The 25,348-nt window shown below is 57.6% G+C and overlaps 1 protein-coding gene across 3 annotated transcripts in view; it reads right to left on the reverse strand.

Annotated features, from left to right (window-relative positions):
- The window catches only part of NKAIN1 (sodium/potassium transporting ATPase interacting 1), a 39,626-nt gene extending 14,598 nt beyond the window's left edge, over positions 1-25,028 (reverse strand). For 2 of the 3 annotated variants that reach the window (XR_011328065.1, XM_069803380.1), the window contains exon 1: positions 24,919-25,028. Coding sequence is in view for 1 of the 3 variants with exons in the window: in XM_069803380.1 (XP_069659481.1) it covers positions 24,919-24,972 (54 nt within the window). In the remaining 2 variants the exon portion in view is untranslated. Of the gene's footprint in view, positions 1-23,503; positions 23,588-24,918 lie in introns of all 3 variants that reach the window. The other variant, XM_069803381.1, reaches the window with a different exon arrangement.
- Positions 25,029-25,348: the final 320 nt, after the last annotated feature.

Genomic DNA, 25,348 nt, shown 5'->3' on the forward strand with positions numbered 1-25,348 from the left:
GGTGGCCATAATTGAAGCAAAAGCAGTGAGCAAGCCTGGCTGCAAGGCTGCAAGCATGGCAAGGGACTCTGCAAGCTCTCAGCGTGCTCCACAAGAAACCTCGAGCAACTTGGGGACCGGTAGCATCCAACCCCCACAAACCTAGGTGACTTGTGGAGCTCAGAGCATCCTCCTCAGGCTGTCCTCCTCCTGTAAGGGGTATTTCCCATACTAATAGCAGCCCCATTAACAACCCACCCTCATTAATACCCTGCTCTCCCCTTTCAGCTCTTATCGCTGCTCCGCCATCGAAGCTGTGATGCTCCTGGGGGTGCGGGACCAGGAACCACACACCATCCTGCTACTAATTAAGATAAACCTGCAGCCGATCAATGCAATGAGTTTTAGGGCTCCCTCTTAATTAAACACTCTAGTTTATCGATCGGCCCCAAAAGTTCCCTTTGCAGCAAATCACATCAATTAGTCGGGGGCAGGCGCGCACCAGAGTGCTGCTAATTGAAACGCGTTGCCTGCAATGATTTTATTTTAATCAAGAAATCGAAGTGGGCGAGACGCAGGGATAGGGCTCCATCACTGTATGGCAGTCCCTGGGAAGGACCGTGGCAGGAGGGGACACGTGCGCAGCCCCCTGGGGACAGGGAGCTGCTGGGGCTCAGCCTGGGGGCTCTGGACAGGCAGAACCAGTGAGGCAGAATTGGAAGAAAATGGGATTTTTCAAGGGTGCTGGCACCAAATTCAAGTGGGAAGGAGCTGACCTGTCCCCACATCACCCCTTGGTTATGGCACCTTCACCTTCCTCAGACCCATCCTGTTACTCGGTGGGGTTTCCTAGTCCTTTTTAATCCCCATGACAAGGATGGAAGAGATGAATCCCAGTCCGGCTGTGCACAGACACTGGTGAGTACCTTCCCCCATGTCCCATCCCCACCAGATTTGATATTTTGAGGTTGGAAATTCCTCCTGCAACCCAGCTGGGCAGCGTTGGGCCTTGGGAAGAGCATCCCCAACCCAGCACTCTCCAACCTGCTGCAGTATTAAAACAGAAATCTTCTTGCCCAGCAGATGTCATTTTTGCTCTCTTGGAATCAGAGAATCACAGGATGGGTTCGGTTGGAGGGCCTTTTGAAGACTATCTAGTCCAACCCCCTGCCATGGGCAGGGACACCTTCCACTAGACCAGGTTGCTCAAAGCCCCATCCAACCTGGCCTTGAACACTTGCAGGGATGGGGCATCCACAGCCTCTCTGGGCAACCTGTTCCAGTGTCTCACCAACCTCACCATACAATGTTTCTTCCCTGTGTCCAGTCTAACCCTACCCTCTTTCAGTTTGAACCGTTGCCCCTCGTCTTGTCACTACAGGCCCTGGTAAAAAGTCTCTCTCTATTTTTCTTGTAAGCCCCCTTTATATATTGAAAGGCCGCAAGAAGGTCTCCCTGGAGCCTTTTCTTCTCCAGGCTGAACAACCCCAACTCTCTCAGCCTGTCCTCATAGGATAGGTGTTCCAGCCCTCTGATCATCTTTGTGGCCCTCCTCTGGACTCGCTCCAACAGGTCCATGTCCTTCTTATATTGGGGGCCCCAGATCTGAACACAGAACTGCAGGTGGGGTCTCACCAGAGCAGAAGAGAGGGGCAGAATCCCCTCCCTCGACGTGCTGGTCACGCTGCTTTTGGTGCAGCCCAGGATACAGTGGGCTTTCTGGGCTGTGAGCACACATTGCTGGGTCGTGTCCAGCTTTTCATCAGCAGTATCTCCAAGTCCTTCTTGGCAGGGCTGTTCTCAATCCCATTCACCCCCCAGCCTGTACTGGTACTGGGAATTGCCCTGTCCCATGTGCAGGACCTTGCACTTGACCTGGTTGAACTTCAGCCCACTCCTCCAGCCTGTCCAGGACCCTCTGGACGGCATCGATCCCTCCAGTGCATCAACTGCCCCACTCAGCTTGGTGTCATCTGCAGACTTGCTGAGGGTGCACTCCATCCAACTGTCTATGTCACTGATGAAGATATTAAATAGTACTGGTCCCAGTACGGACCCTTGAGGGACACGACTCGTTACACATCTCCACTTGGACATTGAGCCATTGACTGCGACTCTTTGGACACAGCCATCCAGTCAACACCAGGGGACCAAGTACTTCCACTGTCCAACAAGATGGACACCACATCCACAGCATGGTCCGGGGCCATCCCTCGTCCCACTATGCCCACCAGGGACAGGCTGGAGCCACCACGGCCCCCCATCAGCCCATGACCCTGCTTGGAATTTACAGAAGCAGGATTTGGCAGCAGATCCTCCCATCATAGCTGTCACATCTGATGGCTCTTAGAGACTTCCCCAAAACACACTTCATTACCACCAAAACCAAAGGGACATGAGGACATGGCCACCTATGGACGCAGATGACCCTGAGGCACACATGTCCAGGAGCTTGGAGGTCCTGGCAATCGCAGGAACAATTTATCCACGTCCTTCCCCCGCAGTGCCCAGGGGAGGTGACGCTCATGTCACCAGGGCCTGGGGCTAGGACACTGGCCTGGCTGCGGCCCCCAGTCCCCCCAGGCTCCGTGGGGGAGGCAGCACTGCCCCACTCCTTGCGCTCCATCCTCTCGCCTCGGCTGCAATGGGGATGACATGTTTGCTGACACAGATGCATAAATATATTATTGCATCCCTAAAGCCTCAATAATTAATGGGTGGAGAGAGATGGGAGCTTGTTCTGACGCTGGGGGCAGGGGGGAGGGGGGGCATGTCCCGGGGGAGCTGGAAAGGGGGACAGTCCCTCCATCCTGCTCACTCGCTCGCATCTGTGTGGAGCCAGTTCCTCTTGTCTCCCCCTGAGACCCCCAAAGCTGCAGAGCCCCACATTTGGGTGCTGGGCGAAGCCTTGGGAACATCCCTGCTGCTTGCTCTGCTCTTGCCCAGCCTGAAGGCCCCCGAGCATCACCCTGGGGTGCACCATCACCCCAGGGTGCAGCAGGCAGGGAGTCATGCCTGGGAACATGGGGCAGTGACACCCCCCCACCCCGGTCCCCCAGCTGCAACTCAAGCTGTGCCACTCCCCATGCCCATGCAGTGATTTTTTCCGGGTACATCATTATGTATTTAATTGCTTTTAAATAAAAGCCCCCTGTCCCCAATGTCCCCAAGGAGGAACCCAGTCATCCGGAGCACATGGGGCAGCAGTGACAACTAAGGGGGGCACAGTGACACAGGGGTCCAGCCCCATTAAATGACACAGAGTGACACTGGTCACCCCATCCCTCTGCCCATGGGGATGGCCCCGGCCACGCCACCACGTGCCCTTCCCCATCCCGGGCTCCCCCCGCTTGCTGCCACTTCAGCTGGGCCGTTTTGGGGCAGGACAAGAGGTTTGCACATTTTCACTACTTGGGCAAAACACTTTCTGGGAGGGGAACATCTCTTTTTTCTGGGATGGAAACCCTTCCCATCTATTTTTTTCCCCTTTCTGGGAAAAATCGGGGGGGGGCAATATCCCCTTTCCCTGCTGGTGTGGCTTTATTAAAACCCTCAGAAGGGTGACGGGCAGGTTTGCTCCTGCCTGCAAATGTCAGAGCCACATCCCAGGGAGCCAGCAGCAGAAAAGCTGTGGTTTCAGTGGGGGAGATAGTGTGTGGGGAAATTCCCTAAAAATACCCTCTTTCCCAACCTCCACCCCTGTGTCTGGCCAGGGGGAGCTGCATGGTCAACCCCCCAAAAATCTGGGGCAAGACCCCGTGCGCTAGGGCATGCCAGGCGTGAGATGCCCCAACCTGGAGAAGGAGCTGGTTCCCTTAGGGTGAGCCGGGGTCAGGATTCCCGGATCCAGGCTGAGCCCGGGAGATCCAGCAGCATCGGAAGCACCAGCTGAGGTTGGGGAGCAGCCGCCGACCGGAGCCCGTGGGCTGCAGAGGGCAACGGAGCCGGTGGCAGGAGGAGGCAGCACGTGGGCATCCCCGGCCTGCCTGCACTCACGATCTGCCTGCACGCACAGTCTGCCTGCACACATGGTCTGCCGGCACGCACAGCCTGCCTGCACATTCTGCCTGCATGCACAGCCTGCCTGCACATTCTGCCTGCACACATGGGTCTGCCTGCATGCACAGCCTGCCTGCACATTCTGCCTGCACACATGGGTCTGCCTGCACACATGGGTCTGCCTGCACGCACAGCCTGCCTGCACATTCTGCCTGCACATTCTGCCTGCACACATGGGTCTGCCTGCACGCACAGCCTGCCTGCACATTCTGCCTGCACATTCTGCCTGCACACATGGGTCTGCCTGCATGCACAGCCTGCCTGCACATTCTGCCTGCACACATGGGTCTGCCTGCATGCACAGCCTGCCTGCACATTCTGCCTGCACACATGGGTCTGCCTGCACACATGGGTCTGCCTGCACGCACAGCCTGCCTGCACATTCTGCCTGCACATTCTGCCTGCACACATGGGTCTGCCTGCACGCACAGCCTGCCTGCACATTCTGCCTGCACATTCTGCCTGCACACATGGGTCTGCCTGCATGCACAGCCTGCCTGCACATTCTGCCTGCACACATGGGTCTGCCTGCATGCACAGCCTGCCTGCACATTCTGCCTGCACATTCTGCCTGCACACATGGGTCTGCCTGCACGCACAGCCTGCCTGCACATTCTGCCTGCACACATGGGTCTGCCTGCACACACGGGTCTGCCTGCACAGCCTGCCTGCACACATGGGTCTGCCTGCATGCACAGCCTGCCTGCACAGCCTGCCTGCACAGTCTGCCTGCACACATGGGTCTGCCTGCACGCACAGTCTGCCTGCACATTCTGCCTGCACACATTGGTCTGCCTGCACGCACAGCCTGCCTGCACATTCTGCCTGCACACATTGGTCTGCCTGCACACACAGCCTGCCTGCACATTCTGCCTGCACAGTCTGCCTGCACACATGGGTCTGCCTGCACGCACAGCCTGCCTGCACATTCTGCCTGCACATTCTGCCTGCACACATGGGTCTGCCTGCACGCACAGCCTGCCTGCACATTCTGCCTGCACACATGGGTCTGCCTGCACGCACAGCCTGCCTGCACATTCTGCCTGCACATTCTGCCTGCACACATGGGTCTGCCTGCACGCACAGCCTGCCTGCACATTCTGCCTGCACACATGGGTCTGCCTGCACGCACAGCCTGCCTGCACATTCTGCCTGCACATTCTGCCTGCACACATGGGTCTGCCTGCACGCACAGCCTGCCTGCACATTCTGCCTGCACACAGTCTGCCTGCACATTGCACCCCCCCACCCTCAGAGCGGGGCTGGCTGAATCGGGGTGCTCCCCACCACCCCCAGCCCTGCCCTCACCGTCCCCCCACCAGCCCCACTCACTATGGGACAGGGCGCGCGGGCATCACCCATGTGTCGTGTGCCCATCATGAGTGGCATCCTGCGCCGGTCCCCAACAGCCTAATTTTCGGCAGAGCGGGAAGCATCCTTGCGCAGCACCCACTGCCAGCTGGGATACTGGACCCCAGGAGCCTCCAGGGGACCCAGCTGTGGGGAGGGAGGGAGCAGAGGGGTGAATCCCCCCACAGAACACCCTGCAGCAGGGAGAGGATTCTCAACCATGCTCCAGCACCGAAGTGGCACACTCAGCATCCCCGAGCGCACGGGGTCTTGCTCCAGATTTTGGGGGGCTTGATGCACCAGGAGCCAGAAGCTCCCCCCGGGGTAGAGGTTGGGGAAAATTAGGGGATTTTTTTTCCCCACCGGCAAAACCGCAGCTTTTCTGCTGCTGGCTCCCCGGGGATGTGGCTCTGACATTCGCAGGCAGGAGCAAACCCGCCCGTCGCCATTCTGAGGGTCCTCACCAAGCCATGTGGGCAGCAGAATGGGATATTCCCCCCTTCATTTTTCCCAGAAAGGGGTAAAAATAGATAGGAGGAGGTTCCATCCCAGAAAAAAAAGGATGTTCCCCCCCCTGAAAATATTCTCCCTAAAGATTGAAAAACCCTGACAATCCAGCTGCATTTTTTTTCGGTGTCGGCGAGGCTGGAGCAGGCAGCGCAGGCAGGATGCTCCTCCCGGCTGCCTGCTGCCCTTGATCTCAGCAGCAGCATCTGTGCGTTGGGCTGAAATAAACCCTCTGCTCTCCCCTCCATGCTGCGGCGTGGCAGGAGCGGAGCGGGGCTTCGTTACCCCCCGATGGGTTATTATCCTTCAGCCGGGTGATTTCCTCCCGAACACCATATGCCTTGGGCTCGCCAGGGATTTAACTTTTCATTTCGCTGCATTTTGAAGAGATTTGGGGCTTTTATTCCGCCTCAAATTCCCCTCTGTGCTGCGTCCAAAGATGCTGCGAGAGCATCGCTCCCCCCGCTGCTGAGTCCGTCCTGGTTGTTTGGAGCCGAAATGCCTTGTTTCTAAGCAGTTTGGCCAAAATAATGTTGGGGTTTAGGGAAAAAACACCCCCCAGACAGGATCTGGCCTGCTAGCGGGATGCCCAATGCTGTCAGTCCCCATAAGGGACGTTTCCCCCAATCCCCAGGGCTGGGTGTCCCCGCAGCAGATGGAGCATCACTGGGGCTGACGAAGCGCACGGGTTTCCCAGGGGCCGGCCAGATCCTGCCCCCCATCCGCAGGAAGGAAAGCAAAGTCCAGCTCCCAGACCCAAAGGATGCTAAGGGGTCCTGCATCCCCATCCTGAGCCCCCACAACACCCAAGCACCCCCTTGCAGCCTCACCCCCCCTCCCAACCTCTCTTTTTGAGGCAGTTTAAAGGCATTTTGCTGATTTTCACTCTTCCAGCACCTTCACCTGCTCCTGGGGAGCCATCGGAGCCATCGGAGGCATTTTCATCGTACAGTCCCTGCAAGCCGCCCCTCTCCACTTAGGGAAATTGGCTGCGATTTAAATGAACGGCAAGCAAGTGAATTGACTATTAAGAAGGTGCAAACACCGCTGTGAACCCAGGGACTTCATTTAATGACTTGGAAACAAGTTCTTGACCTACTTCCAACTTGCAAAAGCCTTCGTGAAATCGCAGAGGAAAAGAAATTAAAGGCGCCGGAGCCTTGATTGCGCTCTAGAATTGGGTGGTGGTGAGCAGGATGCAGCCCTTGGCCGACAAGATGCTCTGGGACCAAGCAGCCCCATTGTAAAACATGGCAGGAGCGAAAAGCAGGGTGAAAGAGGCACAAATTGGGTCCTTCCCCAGCTGTTGCAACCCCTTGTTGATGCCAGTGGATTCTGGGGGGTTCCTGGCCTCTGCACAGCCCCTTTCTGCCCCCCAACGCCAGCATCGCTGGATGTAGTTCCTGGCATGTGGCTCAAACATCCCAGATCTCTGGGATGTGGCTGCAGGTGCTGGGGGTACAGGCAGAGACTTGGGGTGCATGGGGGCCCTCGCCACGGCTCCCCAGCACCCACCCACCACCCACCACCCATCCGATGGGCTTTTCTTTCTCTCACCTATTCTTTTTTCCCCCTGTTCCCGGTTATTTAATTTCGCCGCATCCGGCAGCGTTGCCATGGGAACGTGGCGGCAACCCCAGCTGGATGCGCTTGTCTAGACGCTGCGCCCCAGGAGCCTGCTGCCGGCAACCTGCTCCACGGGCTGGATATGGCCCCGGGGCGGGCTGCACCCCTAGGTGCGAGGTCACCCATTGCACTCATCCCCAGGACCCCCAGGAGACCCCAGCACCCATATGGCTGGGTGTCCTCCCAGCCCTGGCACCTGAGATTCATGGTCCTGGCTCCATCCATCCCTGGGGGGTTCCGTAAAAGGAGGGCTGGGAAATGCAGCCTCAAGGTGGCTAATGGCTATAATAATAATAATGACAATAAAAAATCCCCTAAATGTAGCCCAAGGATTGCAAAGTGCCCTTTGCACAAGGCGAATTACACCCAGCCTCCTGTTTGGCTCCATCATAGTGAAGGGAAACTGAGGCACAGCACAGGGAGACACCCCCAAACTTTTGCAGTGCTCTGAGATGCCAGGAATGCTGAAGCCCAGAGCAGCGGGTGTTCCCATGCAGAGAGGGATGCTCCATCACCACCCTGGGGTCCTCCTGATTTACACCCGCTAGAACAAAGCCCCGAGCCACTGTTGGGGCCATTGGCTCCCAAAACTGTGGGGTTTGGGTGGATTTGGCTCTTGCCAGCTCCGATGTCCCCAGCGAGGACCCGCAGCAGGTCATTACCCCTGGAGGAGTTTTGGTAGGGTTTTTTCAGACATCACAAATCTCAAATTTCCCCATGAGCAGGCTGGTTTAACTCTAATAAAGTATTACATCTATTTAACGTTAGTACAATATTGCATCTATTTGACTTTAATACAAGATTACATCTATTATTTGCACCATCCTATAAATGCTGAGACGAGACTTTTTTCTTTCTCTTGCCTCCCAGCAAGGAAACTTTTCCATGCCTGGGGAAAGCTGAGGAAATCGAAGCAGCTCAGTTCCCTGCTGGCCCATCAGAGGTTGGCTCCAGAGCAATGCCCTCCTACACGACAGGCTTTATTCCTGCAGGGAATTGCTCCATCCCTTCGGGAATTCCTCCACCCCCTTGGGATTGCTCAGGAGCTGCAAACCCATGTAACTGCTCCCACAGACGGGAGCCGGGATGATCCCGTTAACCCCGAGCTTGTTTTGCTCTGCATCCACTCAGCCTGACCTTGCAAATGACCTTGAAACAACCCAGGACCCTGGGGTCCCCTTGGTGGGGAGGACATGGAGGGGTGGCATTCATGGGATGGGGTAAGAGGGTGCCAGCTGTGTACCTGAGGGGGAAATGTGCCCCAGGGACAGCAGAGGTGCCCGAGGAGGTGCTTGCCATGGAGGGGAAAATGAGGCACGGGGCTGCAACCCCAGCGGGACCCAGCCATTCATTCCTGTGAGGTTGAGGTGCTTTCACACCTGCAGGGCTGAAGCACCAAGGTTGCTGGTGATGGCTGGGGAAGGGCTGATCCTGCACCGCCCAGGTGCTGTGCACTGCTGTACTGTGCCTCAGTTTACCTGGAAAAGGAGGTAAGTCCTGCCCAGCCCTGCTCAGCACCACATTGCAGGGCATTTGCTTTCTTGGTCAGGGTGACCAGCTCCATCAGAGCAGGTCCAATGGGGAAACTGAGGCACAGAGGGGTGGTGAAGAAGACCAAAAGCTCAGACCAAAAGCTGGAGAAAGGCTGTGCCTTGAGGACACCCAGTTGAGAGCTGCTCCAAACGTGCAGGAGCAGGGCTGGGACTGCTGGGTTGGCACGGAGAGACAGGATTTGGACAGAATCTTGCTGAAGTACAACTTTTAGCCTAAGTTAAGCCACAAGGAGAAATCGAGAGAAGAGACATGGGCAACAGCCAGCGGCACAGGGCTGCAGGGTGAATGGGCACTGGGGAGTGATGGGACCCAGGGGCAGAGCCCGGCCACACTGCCTCAGGCAGCCACAAAGAGAAGTTAGGCTTCAGGTTGAAGCAAATCCATCTGGAAGCAGAGGGTGAAGTGAAGGGGCTGTACAGCCCCATGCCGTGCCCAAATAACCCATCTGTGTGTCTGGGATGGAGCGTGAATGGGGGAGCCTGCTGTCCCCTCCATCCATTCCACCCCATGCCATCCCTCCTATGCATCCCATCCATCCTATCCATCAATCCCCTTCCATCCCATCCCATTTTTCCTATGCATCCTATGCATTCCATTCAACCAGTCCATCCCATCCAATTTACCATCAATCCCATCCCACCCTACCCCATCCCATGCATCCCACCATACCCCATCCCACCCCACCCCACAGCAAATAAACCCCCTGCCCTAGTCCGACACAGATCCCTGATCCCTGGCTCAGCCTCGGAGGCCCTTGCTGTCTCTGAACCATCGGCAACCACCCCCTGCAAAAGCCGGCTTCAACAAACAGCCTTTTGGATAAAAAAAATTGGGATTAATCAAGCGCCTCAATTAGCCACAATGAGCCGCAGCTTGTCATCACGCCGGAGACTCGCAGCAGAAAGCACATTAGCAGCATGGCCACTGAGAGGCTGAGAATTAATTAAAATGGAGCAAAAAACCCTAAAAAAACCCCTGAGCAAATGGGGAATTGCTCGGAGCAGGGGGATTTCTCCCTGTGAGCCTGGAGATGCTGAGCGGAGCCACATCCCTGACCCTGGCAGAGCATCACCGGCACCCAGACTGGCCGGCACCTCTTCCAGTGCCAGTTTGCTGGTGGGATGCAGTGACGAAGGGGACATCCCCCACTGCCCGCAGGGACCCCACTGCTCACCCAACCCCTTGTCCCATGGTCAACGGGGCAAGGAAGAGCCTTGCACGCTCTCGGTGCTCAATAATGATGGAGCCATCAACACACCATAGGGGAGGACTGATCCTGCCCTGCGCCAGCCTGGGGGGGAGCCAGGGCTTAGATCTGGGGCATCTTGGGCTTAAATTTGGGGGATCTTGCGCTTAAATTTGGGGGATTTGGGGCTTAAATTTGGGAGATCTTGGGCTTAAATTTGGGGGACCCTTGGGCTTAAATTTGGGGGATCTTGGGCTTAAATCTGGGGGGTGCACAGGTATGGCAAACAAGATGGAGAACCAGGAGAGATACAGGGAGCCTGACCCCCTAAATAACAAATTCTGCAGGTAAGGCACAGACAAACACTGGGGCTGGACAAGGGTGGGGAGCGAGCAGGAGCCAGCTGCTCCAGGAAAAGCAGCTTTGGGCCATTGGAAAGAGGAGGAGTGGAACAAGCTGGTCTCCAAAAATTTGCAAAAACCCACCAGATGCTGTGCCGGGTGGGACAGGATGGATCCTGGCTGAGAAGTCCCCATCAGCCCACAGTGGCCAAGCCCGTTTGGACAAGGATTAAGCCGCAGGCAATTTCGATGCTAATTCTCCCAGTTAAGTTCTTTAAGCCCAACATCTGCGAGAAGCAAGAGGTAATTTCCCCCAGATCTCAAACGGCGCCTCAAAGACGCCGTTAATATAATCCGATAGAGGGGAGAAATATATATATATATATAAAATCCAATTTACTGACTTATTTAGTGACACCTTTCGTAATCAATTCTCCCAGGAAAGAAATACTGATTAAAGCCAAGCGCATTGCTATGGAAACCAGCAGTCCCTCCTCCCACGACCCGCAGGCTGGGAAGGAGAAAATCGGGTGAGGAAATCTGCCTGGTAACAACCCCGTTAATGAGCCAGGGAGCAAAAATAATCCCTCGGAGCGATGCCGCCGCGAAAGGAGCAGCCGGCGGCAGCCGGTGGGGAGGCGAAACTGCACGCGGCTCCCAAAATATTTATTTTTATGGGAGGGTAGAGCTGTTTTGGAGGAGGAGGGGATGCTCCTGCATCCTGGAGGGATGAAGGGGGCATCTGGAGGTGGTACCCAGGGGTGACTGGGTGCACCCACCATGCCCTGCAAATGTGGGTGTTTCTTCCAGAACTTACCCAATTTTTTAACCTTAATATACAGGATAAAACCACCCTGAGACACAGGTTTAAGAGATTCAGCTGTCACCAGCCTGGGAGGAGGTAGCTGCCAGCACAAAAGGGATTTATATGATAAACACTGCAGGTCTCCCTCTCCCTGGGGTGATCCCCCAACCCACAGGCAGCCACGATGCCTGGTGAGGGGCATCGCTGTCCGCTGCAGGCAGGGTTGTCATGCCTGCACTCATCCCCGGCTGAGCGAAACCCCTGTGGGCCAGTTTCTTGAAGAATTGGAGATTTATTCTGATTTCTACATTGAATAATGGCCCTGGGATCCTGGAGGGTTTGGGGGTCTCCTCCTGGCTGGATGTGTCCCTCACCCCAGCATCCTGCAAGGACAAGATGCTTGAGGTACCCATCAGTGCTGGCGACGCAAGGATAAATCTTACCATGGGCTGAATATAAAAGCGCCCACGCCATGTGAAGCAGCTGGGGCTGACAGCGAGTGGCACGGAAGGGACTTGGCTGTTTCCCCAAGCACCCGCAATGCTTTTTGGGGTGCTTTAAGGAGCAAAGGTCTGCACAGGACATCATTAGTGCTGCTCATTGTCTATTGATGGATTTAATAACAATCCCACCCGGCATTTTCCTTAAATTGCCCCCATCACCATCACTGTCACCACGACTGATGTTGGGAGTGGAGCCCCACTGCTCCGGCAATGGGACCACGGTCCAGCCCAGGGCTGTGATCCCACAAGACCAGAGCATCTGACTGCTGCCATCACCCCATCCACCAGCATCCCAGGACAATTGCAAACCCAAGTATCGGAGCTGGAGAGGCATCCAAAGGGATGCACTGTCCTAATAAAATCAGAAACCTGAATATTTTGAACAATTCATTTAGTGAAAGAGCTGGTGCTGTTAAACCCGCCGATACCTTTCCCATTCATCGTGGAGAGGATTTAATAATGCGCCTTAGCAGAGCGTGCTGTGACCACCAGCGCATTATTAAACGTAGCGATTAGCGGCTGCCGCGGATGGGAGCTCATTAGAGACTTCTTAAACATCCATAAAAATTGCTTTTATTAATTGGTTCGTCGTCTTTTTATACCCACCGCGTTCAGGAGGGGTTTTTTGGGTTGCGTTTTAGAAACCCCTTTGTTGCATGGTGGTGGATGGTGAGCTCCCGGGGCCGGATCCTTCCCAGCGCCCGCCCTGGAGCCTTCCCGCTCCACTCAGCCGCATCCTTTAATGACAAGGCATGACACTGGGATGTCATGATGGGTGACAACGCCATGGCTGAGCGGGGAGGATGATGCCACCCCAAGCATCCCAAACCCTGCAGTGGGGCTGGCACCATCATCAGTCCCCTGCATCCAACAGGGCTGTGAGCCCATCCCCCTGGCATCAAGACCAGCTGGACATTGGGGAAACTGGGATTTCCCCTAAAACCCCATTTCTCCCCCCATAACCACATGGGATGGCTTTGCTGGCTGGGAGATGGGTGCTGCCCCCAAATTTGGCACCCACAGGGTGCTGCCCCAAGCCATCCCCCCTTTTGGGTGCACCCGCAGGAGGGACGAGGATTTCCATCCCAAAATTTGGGGGGAAAAATGAGCCCAACAGCACCCATGGCCTGGACACAGGATTGGGGGGGACTCCTGGGGTCCCCATGTGGGACCCCCCATGGCCTGGACACAGGACTGATGCTTGCACCACCTCCTGGGGTCCCCATATGGGTGCCCCCATAGGAAACGGGGCTCCAGGGCTCTCCCCATGTCCCCCTGCTCCATCTTCTCCTCTGCTGGGTGGCGGACACCAACCCCGCCATCGACCCCACTAACGAGGACGCTGCTAATTGCCAGGCGGATGGTGAGCCCCTGTCCCATGTATAATTCAAGCCCCTTTGTTCAGGCTGGGTTTGCTTTGTCTGGCAAGTGCCGCCTCCCCGTGGGACCCCTGCCCCGACCCAGCCGCCACGCAGCTCCTTCTTTGGGGAGGGCTTGATTAAAAATAATTAGGGCCTGGGGCTGCTGGGAGGTGGGAGGCGGTGTCATTAGTGGGGTCAGGGTCATTAGTGGGGTCAGCATCCCCCACGGCAGAGGAGAAGATGGAGCAGGGGGACAGAGGGAAAGCCCTGGAGCCCCATTTCCTACGGGGGCACACATGTGGGGACCCCAGGAGGTGGTGGGAGCATCAGTCCTGGGTCCAGGCCATGGGTGCTGCTGGGCTGGGTGTTCCCTCCAAATTTTGAGATGGAAATCCTCATCTCTCCTGCGGGTGCACCCAAAAGGGGGAATGATTTGGGGCAGGAGCACCCTGTGGGTGCTAAAGTTGGGGGCAGCACCCATCTCCTGGACGGTGGAGTGGGAGTGCTCATGGGGTGATGGGGAGGACCTGCCCCCAGTGGGACATAAACTGGCCCAAAATGGGTGAGGGTGTCCCTAAATATGGCCCCCGACACCCACCGGAGCCCCAGGTAGACACCCCAAAGGTACTGCAGCATCGCTCGCCTGCGCTTCCCAGACCAGCCGTCCTCAGCACCAAGCGCAGGCACTGCCAGCACTCTGCCCATCACCGGTTCTGAGCTCAGCCCTGCAGCCCAGGGCCAAATCCAGGCTAGGCTTAATAGGCAGCAGCCTTGGGAGGGGCTGCCTTAAAATCTGGTGAGATGCAGCCCGAGGAAGGTTGGTGGCCCCAGGTATGGGACAGGGATGTGCTCCCCGCCACACTGGAAGGGACTGTGGGGACCTGCCCCAGCTCACACCAGCCTCTGCTCGCTGTTACCCACACAACTGTTGAGCTTCAGGGAGGGGAAAGATTAAAAAATACATAAATAAAGACTTTAATAATCAATTGGTGTTTATCGAGCAGTTCATAACAATACCAGCCTGCTGCTGCCAAATGAAATCCTTGTTCGGAGCCACCGAGTCAGAGATATGATGTGAATTCCCAAGAGGGAATAAAACAGGTCTCAGCACTGATCCTGCTCGTGCTTCCCTGTCCCTCTGTGCTCTGCTCCGTGTCCCTCCCAGTGGAAAGGGGGGTGATATCCTGAGTGTCCCCCAGGAGCAAAGGGTGAGGGGACATGACCATGACCAGTGCTGCAGTGGCAGAGCCGGGAGCCGGAGGGGATGGAGGCATGGCCAGGCTGGGCACGGGGACACCCAGCCCTTGGGGACTGGCCCCACTCCCTGCGAGCTCCATGCGAGCTCCCCACCCCACAGCATCGTCCCCACAATGTCTCCACCAAAGCCTGCCTGTGGTACCCATAGCCACAGGGCTCCCAACGGCCGTGCTGCCATGCCAGGGGGATGCCACCACTCGTGCTACCCTCCAGCAAGCTCCCAGTACCATCTCCAGCCCTGGGGAGCAAACAAGACAACCCCAGACCCCCCTAAACCTCGCTGCACTCTGACCACCCCACCAGCCCCTGTGCCAGCAGTCCCCAACACTGCCGCGGGGACACAATACCAACCCTGTGCCACCCCGGTGCCCATCACAGGACTCCTGCTGTGTCCCCCCACTCCCCGAGCTGAGGAAAAACTACACCAGATGCTACAAAAAGGGGCCAGGAAAGGACAGTTTCACCTGAGAGTCCCGGCAGCTGCCGAAGGGAATTGGCAACCGGCCGGTGATGGGCTGGAATTGGCAGCAGAGGAGGGGACAGGAGAGGACAGGAGCAGGGAGGGTCCTGGAGGCACAGATGGGGACGCCGTGGCCCCAGTGTGGGTAAGGGGGACGGGGCTGGTTCCTGAGCTAAAACAGGGGGGAAAAAAAAGAGAAAATACAAATTGGAGCCTGCAAAGGGTTTGTGCAAAGCCACAGGGTGGGTGCCAGGTCCCTTCCCAGGGCTGGGGGACGTGGTTCAAGGCAGCGGGGACCCCGGCTGAACCCCACGGCCACGGCTGGCACAGCCACACTGCCAGGCCTCCCGCAGCTCCTGGTCATTCCGTGGAGTGGGAAGATGGGGGGGAGGGGGAGAGAGCCCCGAGGGGGATGGGACAAGGACTCTCAGCTTGACGTTTCCAGGCAATAGCTGAGGACCACCATTAATCTGAGCCATTACTGCACAGAAGTAAAGAGCCGACAGGTTTTCCCGTGGGGTCCTGTTAGCCTCAGCATCCCTCGCTGCGCTGCCTGAGCATCCTCCACTCCCACTCCGAGCATTCTCCATGCTCACCCGGAGCATCCTCTGCTCCCACCCCAAGTATCCTCCATGCTCACCTCAAGCATCCTCCACTCCAGCTGGAGCATCCTCCACTCTCACACCGAGCACCGTCCTCTTCCCTGGGACATTTCCTAGTTGGGACTTTGTACCTGGGTGTCCCTGCGGGATGGCACGAGCGTGCCCAGGGGACAAAGTGCCAGGCAGAGATGCACCACTCCAGTGACATGCCCACAGCTCCCTGCAACCCCCGAGCCTCACACCAGGACAGTCTCCGAGGCAGAGCCACACCACCCTCAGCCCTTTGGCTTCCCAAATGCCTTCCACCAAAGGTCTTTACATTTTCCTTCCCCATCATGAGACGAAGGGAAGCAGAGCCGCTCTGCACCGGCTCCTCTCCGGCTCCCTGGTGCCACGCTCCCGGTGTCCCCAGGACACAGGCTCTGCCCTGCGCACCTGTGGTGGGAAAGGGCTGCACTATCGATCCAGTTATCGGAAGAGACCAGAGTCACCCAGAGTGCTAATTAACCCTAATCAAGGTAATTAGCCTGAGAGCCAGGCAGCAGGCCAGCCCTCAGTTTGCTCCCTGCCCTGCCTCTGGTTGTGTCCCCTGTGTGTGACAGTGCAGCTGCAGCCACGGGCCAGGCACGGTGGCCATGTCCTCTGCTGAGATGTCCCAGTCTGGGCAGTGAGGATGACGAGTGTGCTGGGACACAGCCAGGCCGGGAGCCTGCGCCGGTGGCTTTGCAGTGCTATTGTCACCGCCAGCCCCACGGGGTGCCCATGGGATGCTCAGTGCCAGGGGCTGCACCAGCACCACGCTGCAGTGCCGCCTCCCCCAGTGTCCCCCCCAAGGGGACAGGTCCCCGTTGCCGGCTCAGAGCCAGGACACGGCACCACTCATGTGCGGTGACCAACTTCCACGTGCACGTGTGATGAAGGGCTGCGTGGGAAGTCCCCTGTTTGGGTGATTCCCAAACTGTCCCTGTCATGGGCTGCAAACAGCCCCCAGCTCAGCTCAGGGGTCCCGCCGGCCCCAGGGGGATGCAGCCGGATTCACCGCACCCCCCCAGATACTTATGTTTTCTCGCATGCTTTTGGGCAACTGAGCAGCTGTGGGATGTACCCCTCCAAACCCAGCCCATGCCCTCCTGCATCCCTCCCTCGAAGCTCCTGCTTCCTAAGACCTCCCCGGCATCACCAGGATGTGTCAAGCCCCCCAACACCCGTGCCAAGCCCCCCAGTTCCCTGAGGGCTCCCAGCAGCCAATCCCTGACCACAAAGGGAGGGCTGAGGGTGGTGGGAAGGATTTTAGGGGGGGAATAGCCCTTGGAAAGCTCTGTGCTCCCACGCCTCGATCCCTGTCTGAGGACTACAGCGGTGAGATGTTTGACTAGGGAGGGGTCCGGGCCTGATCCTGCACCCCCTTATGCAGCCACAGTCCCCTGGAGGGGTGGCAGCAGGTGGCCCCCAGCCAACACAGGACCAAGCTGCCATGGGTGCTCCTGGGGGACCTACTCAGGTCCCCGAGGGGCTGGCGGGACACCCCTCTTCCCCAGCCCACCCCGCATTCCCCTCCAGGGCTCACAAAACACTGTCGGGAGGATTTTCTTGATTCCTGTGTTGCCTCAAGCCACGAAGCGATGGAAGCCACGTGGGACGACGCGGGGACAGGAGTGACAGGGGCAGAAACTGCCCCCAGCACTTCTGCGTAGGGTCCCCCCTCCAATGGGGTCCACCCTACAGCCCCCCTATATACTTGTATATGCTTTTGGGCATCAGAGCAGCCCAAACATACCCCTCGAAACCCACCCTGTGACATCCTGTATCCCTCCCTTGAAGCTCCTGCTTCCTAAACCCCCCAGCATCACCAGGATGTGCCAAGCCCCCCAAAACCCATGCCGAGCCCCCCAGCTGCCTGCAGGCTCCCAGCAGCCGATCCCTGATGGGGAAGGGGGAAACATCACCCCAACGTGGGTCCCCACGGTACCTCCCGCCCCAGTGCAGGGGCAACTGGCTGTAAAAATCACTGGAAAATAAGGCCAAATGTGCCAGCGTAGGAACCCTGTTGGGGCGGGGTGGGAGGGATGGCTGCGGCATGGCCGCATCCTGCCCTGCCGCTCCCATGTGGGTGCAGGCAAAGCAGCACTTGGGCAATTGGTTTTTTCTCCCCCAAATCTCCTTCTGCCGCAGAGTGAAAACCAAAGACGGGTGAAATTTCCCAGCCAAGCACATGGGAGCTGTTATTAATCTTATTAATAAACCACTCGGGGTTTAATGTCCTGTTTAAATATGACGGGGGCTGCTCTCTGCCAACTTTGCCTTTCCAGTTTTCCAGGCCGTTACGTACATATTTTGAAAATTGAAATAAAGAGCTGCTTTCAAATGAGGGGAAGAAAGAAAAGATACCAAGGGGCCCACCCTGAGCTGCTCTGCCCTTCTGAGCATCCCCCTGGGATTCAGGCAGAGTATCTTCTCCCCACTCAACCCCCAATGCTCCATCACTTCCAGCCAAAAACTGCTCCCAGCTCCATGCTGCAAAGGGGACAAGGACATCCCAGGGCATCCCAGGAGGATGAGGGATGGGGATACAGCCTGGACCGCCAGGATGAGAGGGGTCTGAAGCTGCCTGCCTACAGCTCGGCTTGGCCAGGTGCCGCAGCGATCAATACATAATAACCTGCATCTCGCTGGCCGGTGCTGGAGGAGCTGTTAAGACGTGCGGCCGGACTTGATGGGAACGTTAGGGTTTTGTGGGTCTTTCATCCCTGCCGTGTGCTCCTGGCCATTTTCTCCCCTTTCCATAAGTATATACCCAAGCCTCAGTACCCAGCGATGGCTGCAGCATCCCAAGGGGTCCCCAGCCCCATGGAAGGAGGTGATGCTGGCAGGACCCCACTCCCTGGGGTGATGTGCAATGGCTGCCGGGTTACAAAGCCCTTTTCCAGCCCCAGAGCATCAGCGCAAGGCTGGGAGGATGCCAGTACCCCAGTGCCTGCAGCCAGCATCCTCCCAACAGCCGTAACCAGCACTGTATCGACATTTGTGGGTGAAGCAGGATCAGTGCAGCACTGGCAGCACCACGGGCTTAGCGCCGGGTCCAAGTCCCAGAAAGGGATGTGGGTTTCCCATCAGGAAATTAATTTCTCCACAATGAGTTTTGAACTGTTTGAACCCCGAATCCTTCTCCCTGCTCAGCTATTCAGTCCCTCGAGGTCCTCCCTGTGCTTTCTCTCCAGAGAAACCGGGGGGAGAGGAGCCAACAGCTCCATTGCAGGGGGACAGAGTGGTGGGAGCCGTCGGGCTGGGGGAGAGCATCCCTCGGGGCTCCAAGTCTGCAAACAAATAAAGCCGCAAGGAGCTTGGCCGAGATGTTCATCGATCCACGAGCAGCGAGTTCCCGCAGCAAAACCAACCGGTTCACTGCCGATACACAACCCAGGACACTCAGCACCTCCCAAGCATGTCCACTTGTCACCGGCGTGGGGACGTCCCTGCAGTCCCCTGCATCCCCCGCGGATGCATGGAGTCAACTGCCAGCATCAAGCCCGGGGCAAGCACTGGCCAAACGCAGCGGGGAAAAGCTGTCACACCCAGAGGTAATTTCTTGCTGCGGTTAATCACCTTCGGGGCTAAAAAGCCACTTTTCTCCCCCCAACCCACTCTCTTTGCCTTATTTCTCCTGCATTAAGGACTGTTGGTACTGGGAATCTCTTCCACCTCCCCATCTTCCCTTGGAGCAGCCACAGAGACTGAGCTTCTCAAGAGGCCGCTTTGCCGCATCTTCCAACCTCAGGTCTCTCTTCCCGATCCCCTCCCGATGTCTTGGTGACATATTTTGGGATGGGAGACCCAGCTGCCCCACGGGCTGGCAGGGATGCAGTACCGGGGGGCCTGTCTCTGACTCACCCTGCACCAGGCGATGCTCACCATCCTCCCACTGGTCCACAGGTTTTCTCCTGTGATGATTTTATTCCTTCTCTTCTTTCTTTCTATTACTGAAACGAGCAGCATTGATTTTTTATAGCGCTAATTTTTTTCCTAACAGAAAGCCACCTGGGATTAAATCAAATTGCTTATCGGCATCTAAACACTATTATGGCAGCTCGGTCCCTTTCAGCAGCCAAACCTGTGAGCTCAATAAGAAACAAGATCAAGTTTGGCTGGACGAGATTCATTTTCCCAGACATCAATTAGGCCACTGGCTTTTAGGCTTTGCTGATCACATCGTGCATCAACCTTTCCTTCCCATGCTCTCACGGCTTCAGTGTTGGGCCAGGCTGTTTTCTGGCTCATCCTCTTCACTTTCTCTACAACCCAGCCCTCCGAGACATTTATTTTCCAGTCCCCATCGCTCCCAGCTCTGTTACAAACTGGCATGAATGATTTAGAGAGTTCTTCAACCGGTCTCGTTAATACTCTTGGGTGCACATTAGCTGGTCCTGCAAATTTAGACGTACTGCACTTTAATCGCGGTTTTAATTGCGAGCTGTAGCACTCTGCCTTCCCAAACGCGCACCAATAAACCTTTATAGCGGCCTGTCAAGCAAAGCTCTGCCTGTGAATAATGCGGATGCGCTGGAGGATGCACATCCACGCGGAGGTCTCACCAGGCTGGCATGCTTCTCCACGGCCACCCGCACCCACGGTCCCTCCTGTGGCTCTTGGGGTGGTCACCTGGGGAGGTGACAAGGTGGATTGGGGTTTTTCATGCCTCTAACAGATGCAGTCCCCACCTTGGGGCTGTCTCTGGATCCTCAACGCTGCCCATCCTGAGCATCCCCATTTCTCCCCGCCAGCACCCACCACCCCACAGCATCCCTAGGCGCGGAGGCATCGCCGCACCCATTGTGTCCCATCCCGCGGAGATGGGGTGCGGGGAAATGAGGGGCTCGCCATTCCTGATGTCTCCGTCAGCCCCCCCATTTCCATGGCAACCATGCAAATGTGAAAGCTTTCCATAATCATTAGGGAGCGGAGCCGAGCAGTACAAACAGTGACTGCAGTAGATTACATGCCTATTATGAACAGTCGCACCTTCTGAGCACTGGTAATTATACCTAATTGTGCATTTAATTGTGTAATTGAAAAACCCCATCCAGAGTTCAGCCTGGGCTCCTTTCCCCCTTCCCTGGCGGTGGGAAGGTGGCCGGGGGCAGCTCTGGCCCCGCTGTCCTCATGCCAGGGATCAGGCACGATGGGAACCACGCGAGGACAAAAGATGCTGGCAGATGTCAGAGGTGGCTGACTCTTGCAGGTGCCGGAGCCAGAGGGTTGGTGGCCAAAAATGGACAAATGAGGGCAGGAGGGGTGATGGGGCTGGCAGGGGACAGCAGGGCCATGAGCCACCCTGAGGGTGCAGCGTGGTCCCGCTGGGGAAGGGGATGTCACACAGGGCTGGTGGGTGGTTGAGGGATGCAGGGGATAGGACCATCCTCTCCCTTTGCCCATCCTTCATTAAGCCATGCCCATTAGCTCCTTCTCCAGGCTCAGTGATGGGAGGTTGCATCCCAGAGGCTCTCAGTGTGAACCCCACAGCTCAGGCAGGCGGGATGGGATGGACCCATGGCCCCTCTCCCTGCACCCCGACCCCAGGAGGCTGCAGGAGGAAGGATGCCAGTGCCGACGCAGCGTGGTACAGCATGGCATGGCATGGCATGGCACTGCACGACGCCAGCCTGGCAGGCTCCGGCAGGCTCAGTGGGGCGGGAGGTACCAACCGAGCTTTGCTTTTCCAGCCAATTAAAGGAGGAGAGAAACAAAGAAGGAAATGAAACCCTGGTTCAGAGCAATGCCGAGCTCTGCCAGGCAGAGGTGGGAATGCTGAGCATCTCCTCCCCACCCAGCTCTGGGGCTGGACCTGTATCCTACCCCCCAATGAGCCCCACGCTGCAGGGTGAGGCAATGGAGTCACCACTTCGGGATAGAGAAGGAGCCCGCTCAAGCAAGCCTGCCCTGTGCCAGCGCCTGAGCCCCAGGATACAGGACAGGATGGCCAAGGGACATGTGACAGCAGCTGGCCGGATCCAGCCAGACCTCAGCTTCCAGCAGTCCACATCCCGATATCCCGTATCACTGCCTCTGAGGTTGGGTACACCACCACCCACCCCCCCCCGCAGCAGTGCAGCTGTCCCAAACTGCAGCTGACGCCACTAGGCTTCAGAGTTAACAAGAGTCACGGCTTGTGGCTCTCACACCCCTGTGCCCATGCTGGCAGTAGCAAGCAGGGCAGCATCACCTCCGGGTTCATTTTCCACCCAACCACCTCAGTGGCTCTCGCCTTCGCATAAAGAAAAGACAGGTCCTCCCAACAACAATGGGCATCCCCAAGAAAGGTTTACTAAGCCACCACAAACCCCCAGCCAGTTATTCAGTCTCCCAGATGATGGGGAGGACCAGCAAAAACCTGAGAATTTTGATTTCATCCCACCTCATCAGCATAAATATCTCCCGGCAGCCCCTCTCAAGGTGGGACAGAGCCAGTGGGTACCTAACAAGTGGATCCCTGGGGTTTTTCCAGAGAAAAAAACATAAATGGAAGCAAAATCTGGCAGGTGCTGCTTGTCCCCTGGGAATGGAGACACCCAGCGCTTGCAGCATCACCTCGCCGAGCGGTGGAGAAGCAGCATGTGGGATATTTGGATGCTCCAAAGGGGCTGCCTGGGCTCCCCACCATGCCATGGCCTAAAAACCAGTTTCCCAAACTGGTTCAGGTGCAACTACTGCCCCGAGGTCTGGGCTGCGTGGGGTGGAGCAGGCAGGGCTCTGCCCACACTGGGCAGGGCGAGTTGTCTCTCCAGATCTGCCTTATCCCACCCCAGCATGGGGGACCTTGCATGTGGACTTTGTACCCAGTGGGTGCCAGCAGCACCCTGGCACCCTGCAGCCACCACAAGCATCCTCCATGTCCAGGGGGGACAAGGGACCGGGGACTCATCCCCCAGGGACCAGGTTGCGAATATTGGGGAAACCAACGGGGATGTGAGAAGGTGCCCGCAGGGTCACAGCGGCACCCGGGGAGCCACAGGAAGGTGCCTGCAGGTAGGTGGCCTGGCAGCAAGGACCAGCCGGAGATGGTCCATCACCCCAGGGCAGGCTGCATCTCACCCACGCTGCTTTGTTTAAGGGAAACTGAGGCACAGGCTAGCTGTTGAGGTTTAGGAAGCCAGCATGCTCGCTGGGTAGCCTCGCTGTTGGCACAAGCTGACCCTGCAGCAATGGGGCACGGCTTCCCGGGCAGTCCCAGCGCACACCAGTCCAACCCCAGCCCCAGCGGCTGGGGCCACTGGGAGCACGGCTATCACCCCGCCCCCGTAGTACAGAGGACCCAGAACGAGCATCAGGGCTACCTGGACGGGGGGAACACATTCCCCGCGGTGCCATCCCCATATTGGGGGTGGCACAGAGCAGTTGAAGCAGAGCAGAGGAGCAGAGCTGGGGTCAGGCGTCATCCCTGCTCCCCATCGTCTCCTCCCAAACCTCAGCACTGCCCGGTCCACGCACCCCAGCCATGCCACCTCGGGGATGAATATTGGCCTCGATCACCCAAGGGGACACCCTGATGGCACCCGCCACCTCCACTGCCCTGGGGCTGGCTCAGGCCAGGGCTGTGGGTGGGCACCCAGGACCCCCCCACCCCAGGCAGGGCACCCAGCAGCACCTTTTCCCCGTGGGGCCGTGTGGGTGTCACTGCTGCAGGATGGGGTGCTGGGGGTGGGGGACATCTCCCCACGGCTGGTGGGATGCACGCTGCTGCCTCTGGAGCTGGGAAGGAGCTTGGGAGAGCATCCTGCAGGCTGGAAGGGGATAAGCCGGAGTATGGGGTGACCCTGGGGTGGAAAGGCCACCGGGAAGGGACAATTTTGGAGCCAAGCCTTTGGGGATGCCAGCAGCACCAGGACACACAGGGTGAGGGGTGGAGAGGAAAGCCTGACCTCAATCTGCAGCGCAAAGTTTCTCCGGGTGTGAGCAGGAGCTGCTCTCCCAGCCCGGGAGCTCGCGCCAATTCAGTTCTTCCCCTAAAATAAATAGATTAAAATCTCTTGGATGTGGGATATCTCAGGGAATAAATGCCAACAAACCTGTTTGGGAGCTGAGTGGTAAAAAAAAAGTGACCGAAGGCCAGGAAACTCCTGCACACCCAAAAAACACCCGTCGGATTTATTCTGAATAAGGGGGAAGGTGAGCAAAACGCAAAGCAAGACTTTACAGACCGAACCGGGCACACAGCTGGGGACACGAGAGGCCATTCCCGCTGGGAACGGTGGGACTTCAGCCCGGGGATAAGCCCACCGTGGCTCCACTCCCCGGGGTCCAGGACTGGCTTCGAAGCTTCTTGCGTCCCCCTCAGGGACTCTATCCAAAGGTAGGGACCCCTCCCCACTCGCTGCCTTCCGAAGGATGGAGAATGAACAAGAGCAACGCCGGGAAGAAAGTGCCTGTCAGCAGGATGCCACCATCATCTCCAGAGCAGATCCGGAGCCCGTTTCCATCGCTGCCTCCATCCACACCATCACCCCCCCGATCCCTGGGGACATCACGGGCTGACCGCCACACATTTTGGCAATCCCCCCCTCATTTTCCTCGCCGCGATGAGCCCCGGCATGGCCGTAGGGGCAAGTTGGAAGATGCTGATTCTCCGTTAACGAACCACCCAGCTGGGATAATTAATTGCAACCTCATCGGCACTGGTTTTAGCTGAAAACCCCCCGAATACCCCATGCGCTCCCTTCGCCTGCTCCTCTGTCAGCAGCCTGATGAAGATTGATTCAGAGGCGGTGGCAAGCGTGGCAACTAATTATTACGAAGACCGACAATCCTATTAAAATTAAACCTCTCCCTTCTCTCTGCCCGCAACATCCCAGCGTCCCCCAGCCGCGGGCAGATGGGTCCCGCTCGAAAGCAGGAGAGTTTACAAAGTGCTGGCAGTGGCTCCAAGTTTCCCTCTTGCCCCGACTCAGGGGACCAGCACCCCAAGAAACATCCTTGGAGTCACCAGGATGGGAGACCACCGGTGGGAGCGAACTCGGAGGGAAGAGACTGCAGTTGGGAACAAAGCTCACACCTGCTGGAGATGCATCCCCAGGCGCTGACAGCACAGGGAACTGGTTGGCATCCATCTCCCCAGCCTCAACTCCAGCCAGCGCTGGACTGAGGTAGGGGACGAGGGTGGCATTTGGTCCTCCTGGATTATTATTTTTTCTTTTTCTTTTTTTTTTTTTTTTTGGGTGGCAGCGAAGCATCCCCAAGCAAGGTCACTGCCGAGACAGAGTGGGTAGCGGTGACAGCCAACATTTCGCACAAAGCACAACCCGGCATGCTGATGAGCGCGGACGGCCCCTCGCCTTACCAGCTGCAGGCAGCAGAATCCGACCAGCGTACATCTCCCATTGCATCTCCCCATGGTTTCCCAGCCGGAGCCTCGGATTTCCCCCACCGTGGCCTCGCGTCGCCGTCCTCCAGCTCCTCACCAGCCTCCCCTTCGCCAGCAGAGCCGCCACCCGGGGAGCATCAGGGGGGCACCAGCAACATGTCCCGCTCTCCAGCCTCCGGCCAGCCCCGGTACTTTCTTCACAGCAGCCCTGCCGTCTCCCGCATCCTGCCAGGTTAGCACAGAGGCGGGCTGGGCTCAGAAAGGGGCATCGCCCCCCTTCTCCGCCTTCCCCCCCCCTCCAAGCCCCGCTCCCCCCGAGCCCGCTACAGCCCCATCCCCCGGTGCAGGGACCCCGGGGCCGCGCACACCTCGCCATCCATCCCCGGGGCGCGCAGGTTTGCGCGGA

Source organism: Haliaeetus albicilla, chromosome 16 (genome assembly GCF_947461875.1).
Source record: "Haliaeetus albicilla chromosome 16, bHalAlb1.1, whole genome shotgun sequence".
Lineage (NCBI taxonomy): Eukaryota > Metazoa > Chordata > Aves > Accipitriformes > Accipitridae > Haliaeetus > Haliaeetus albicilla.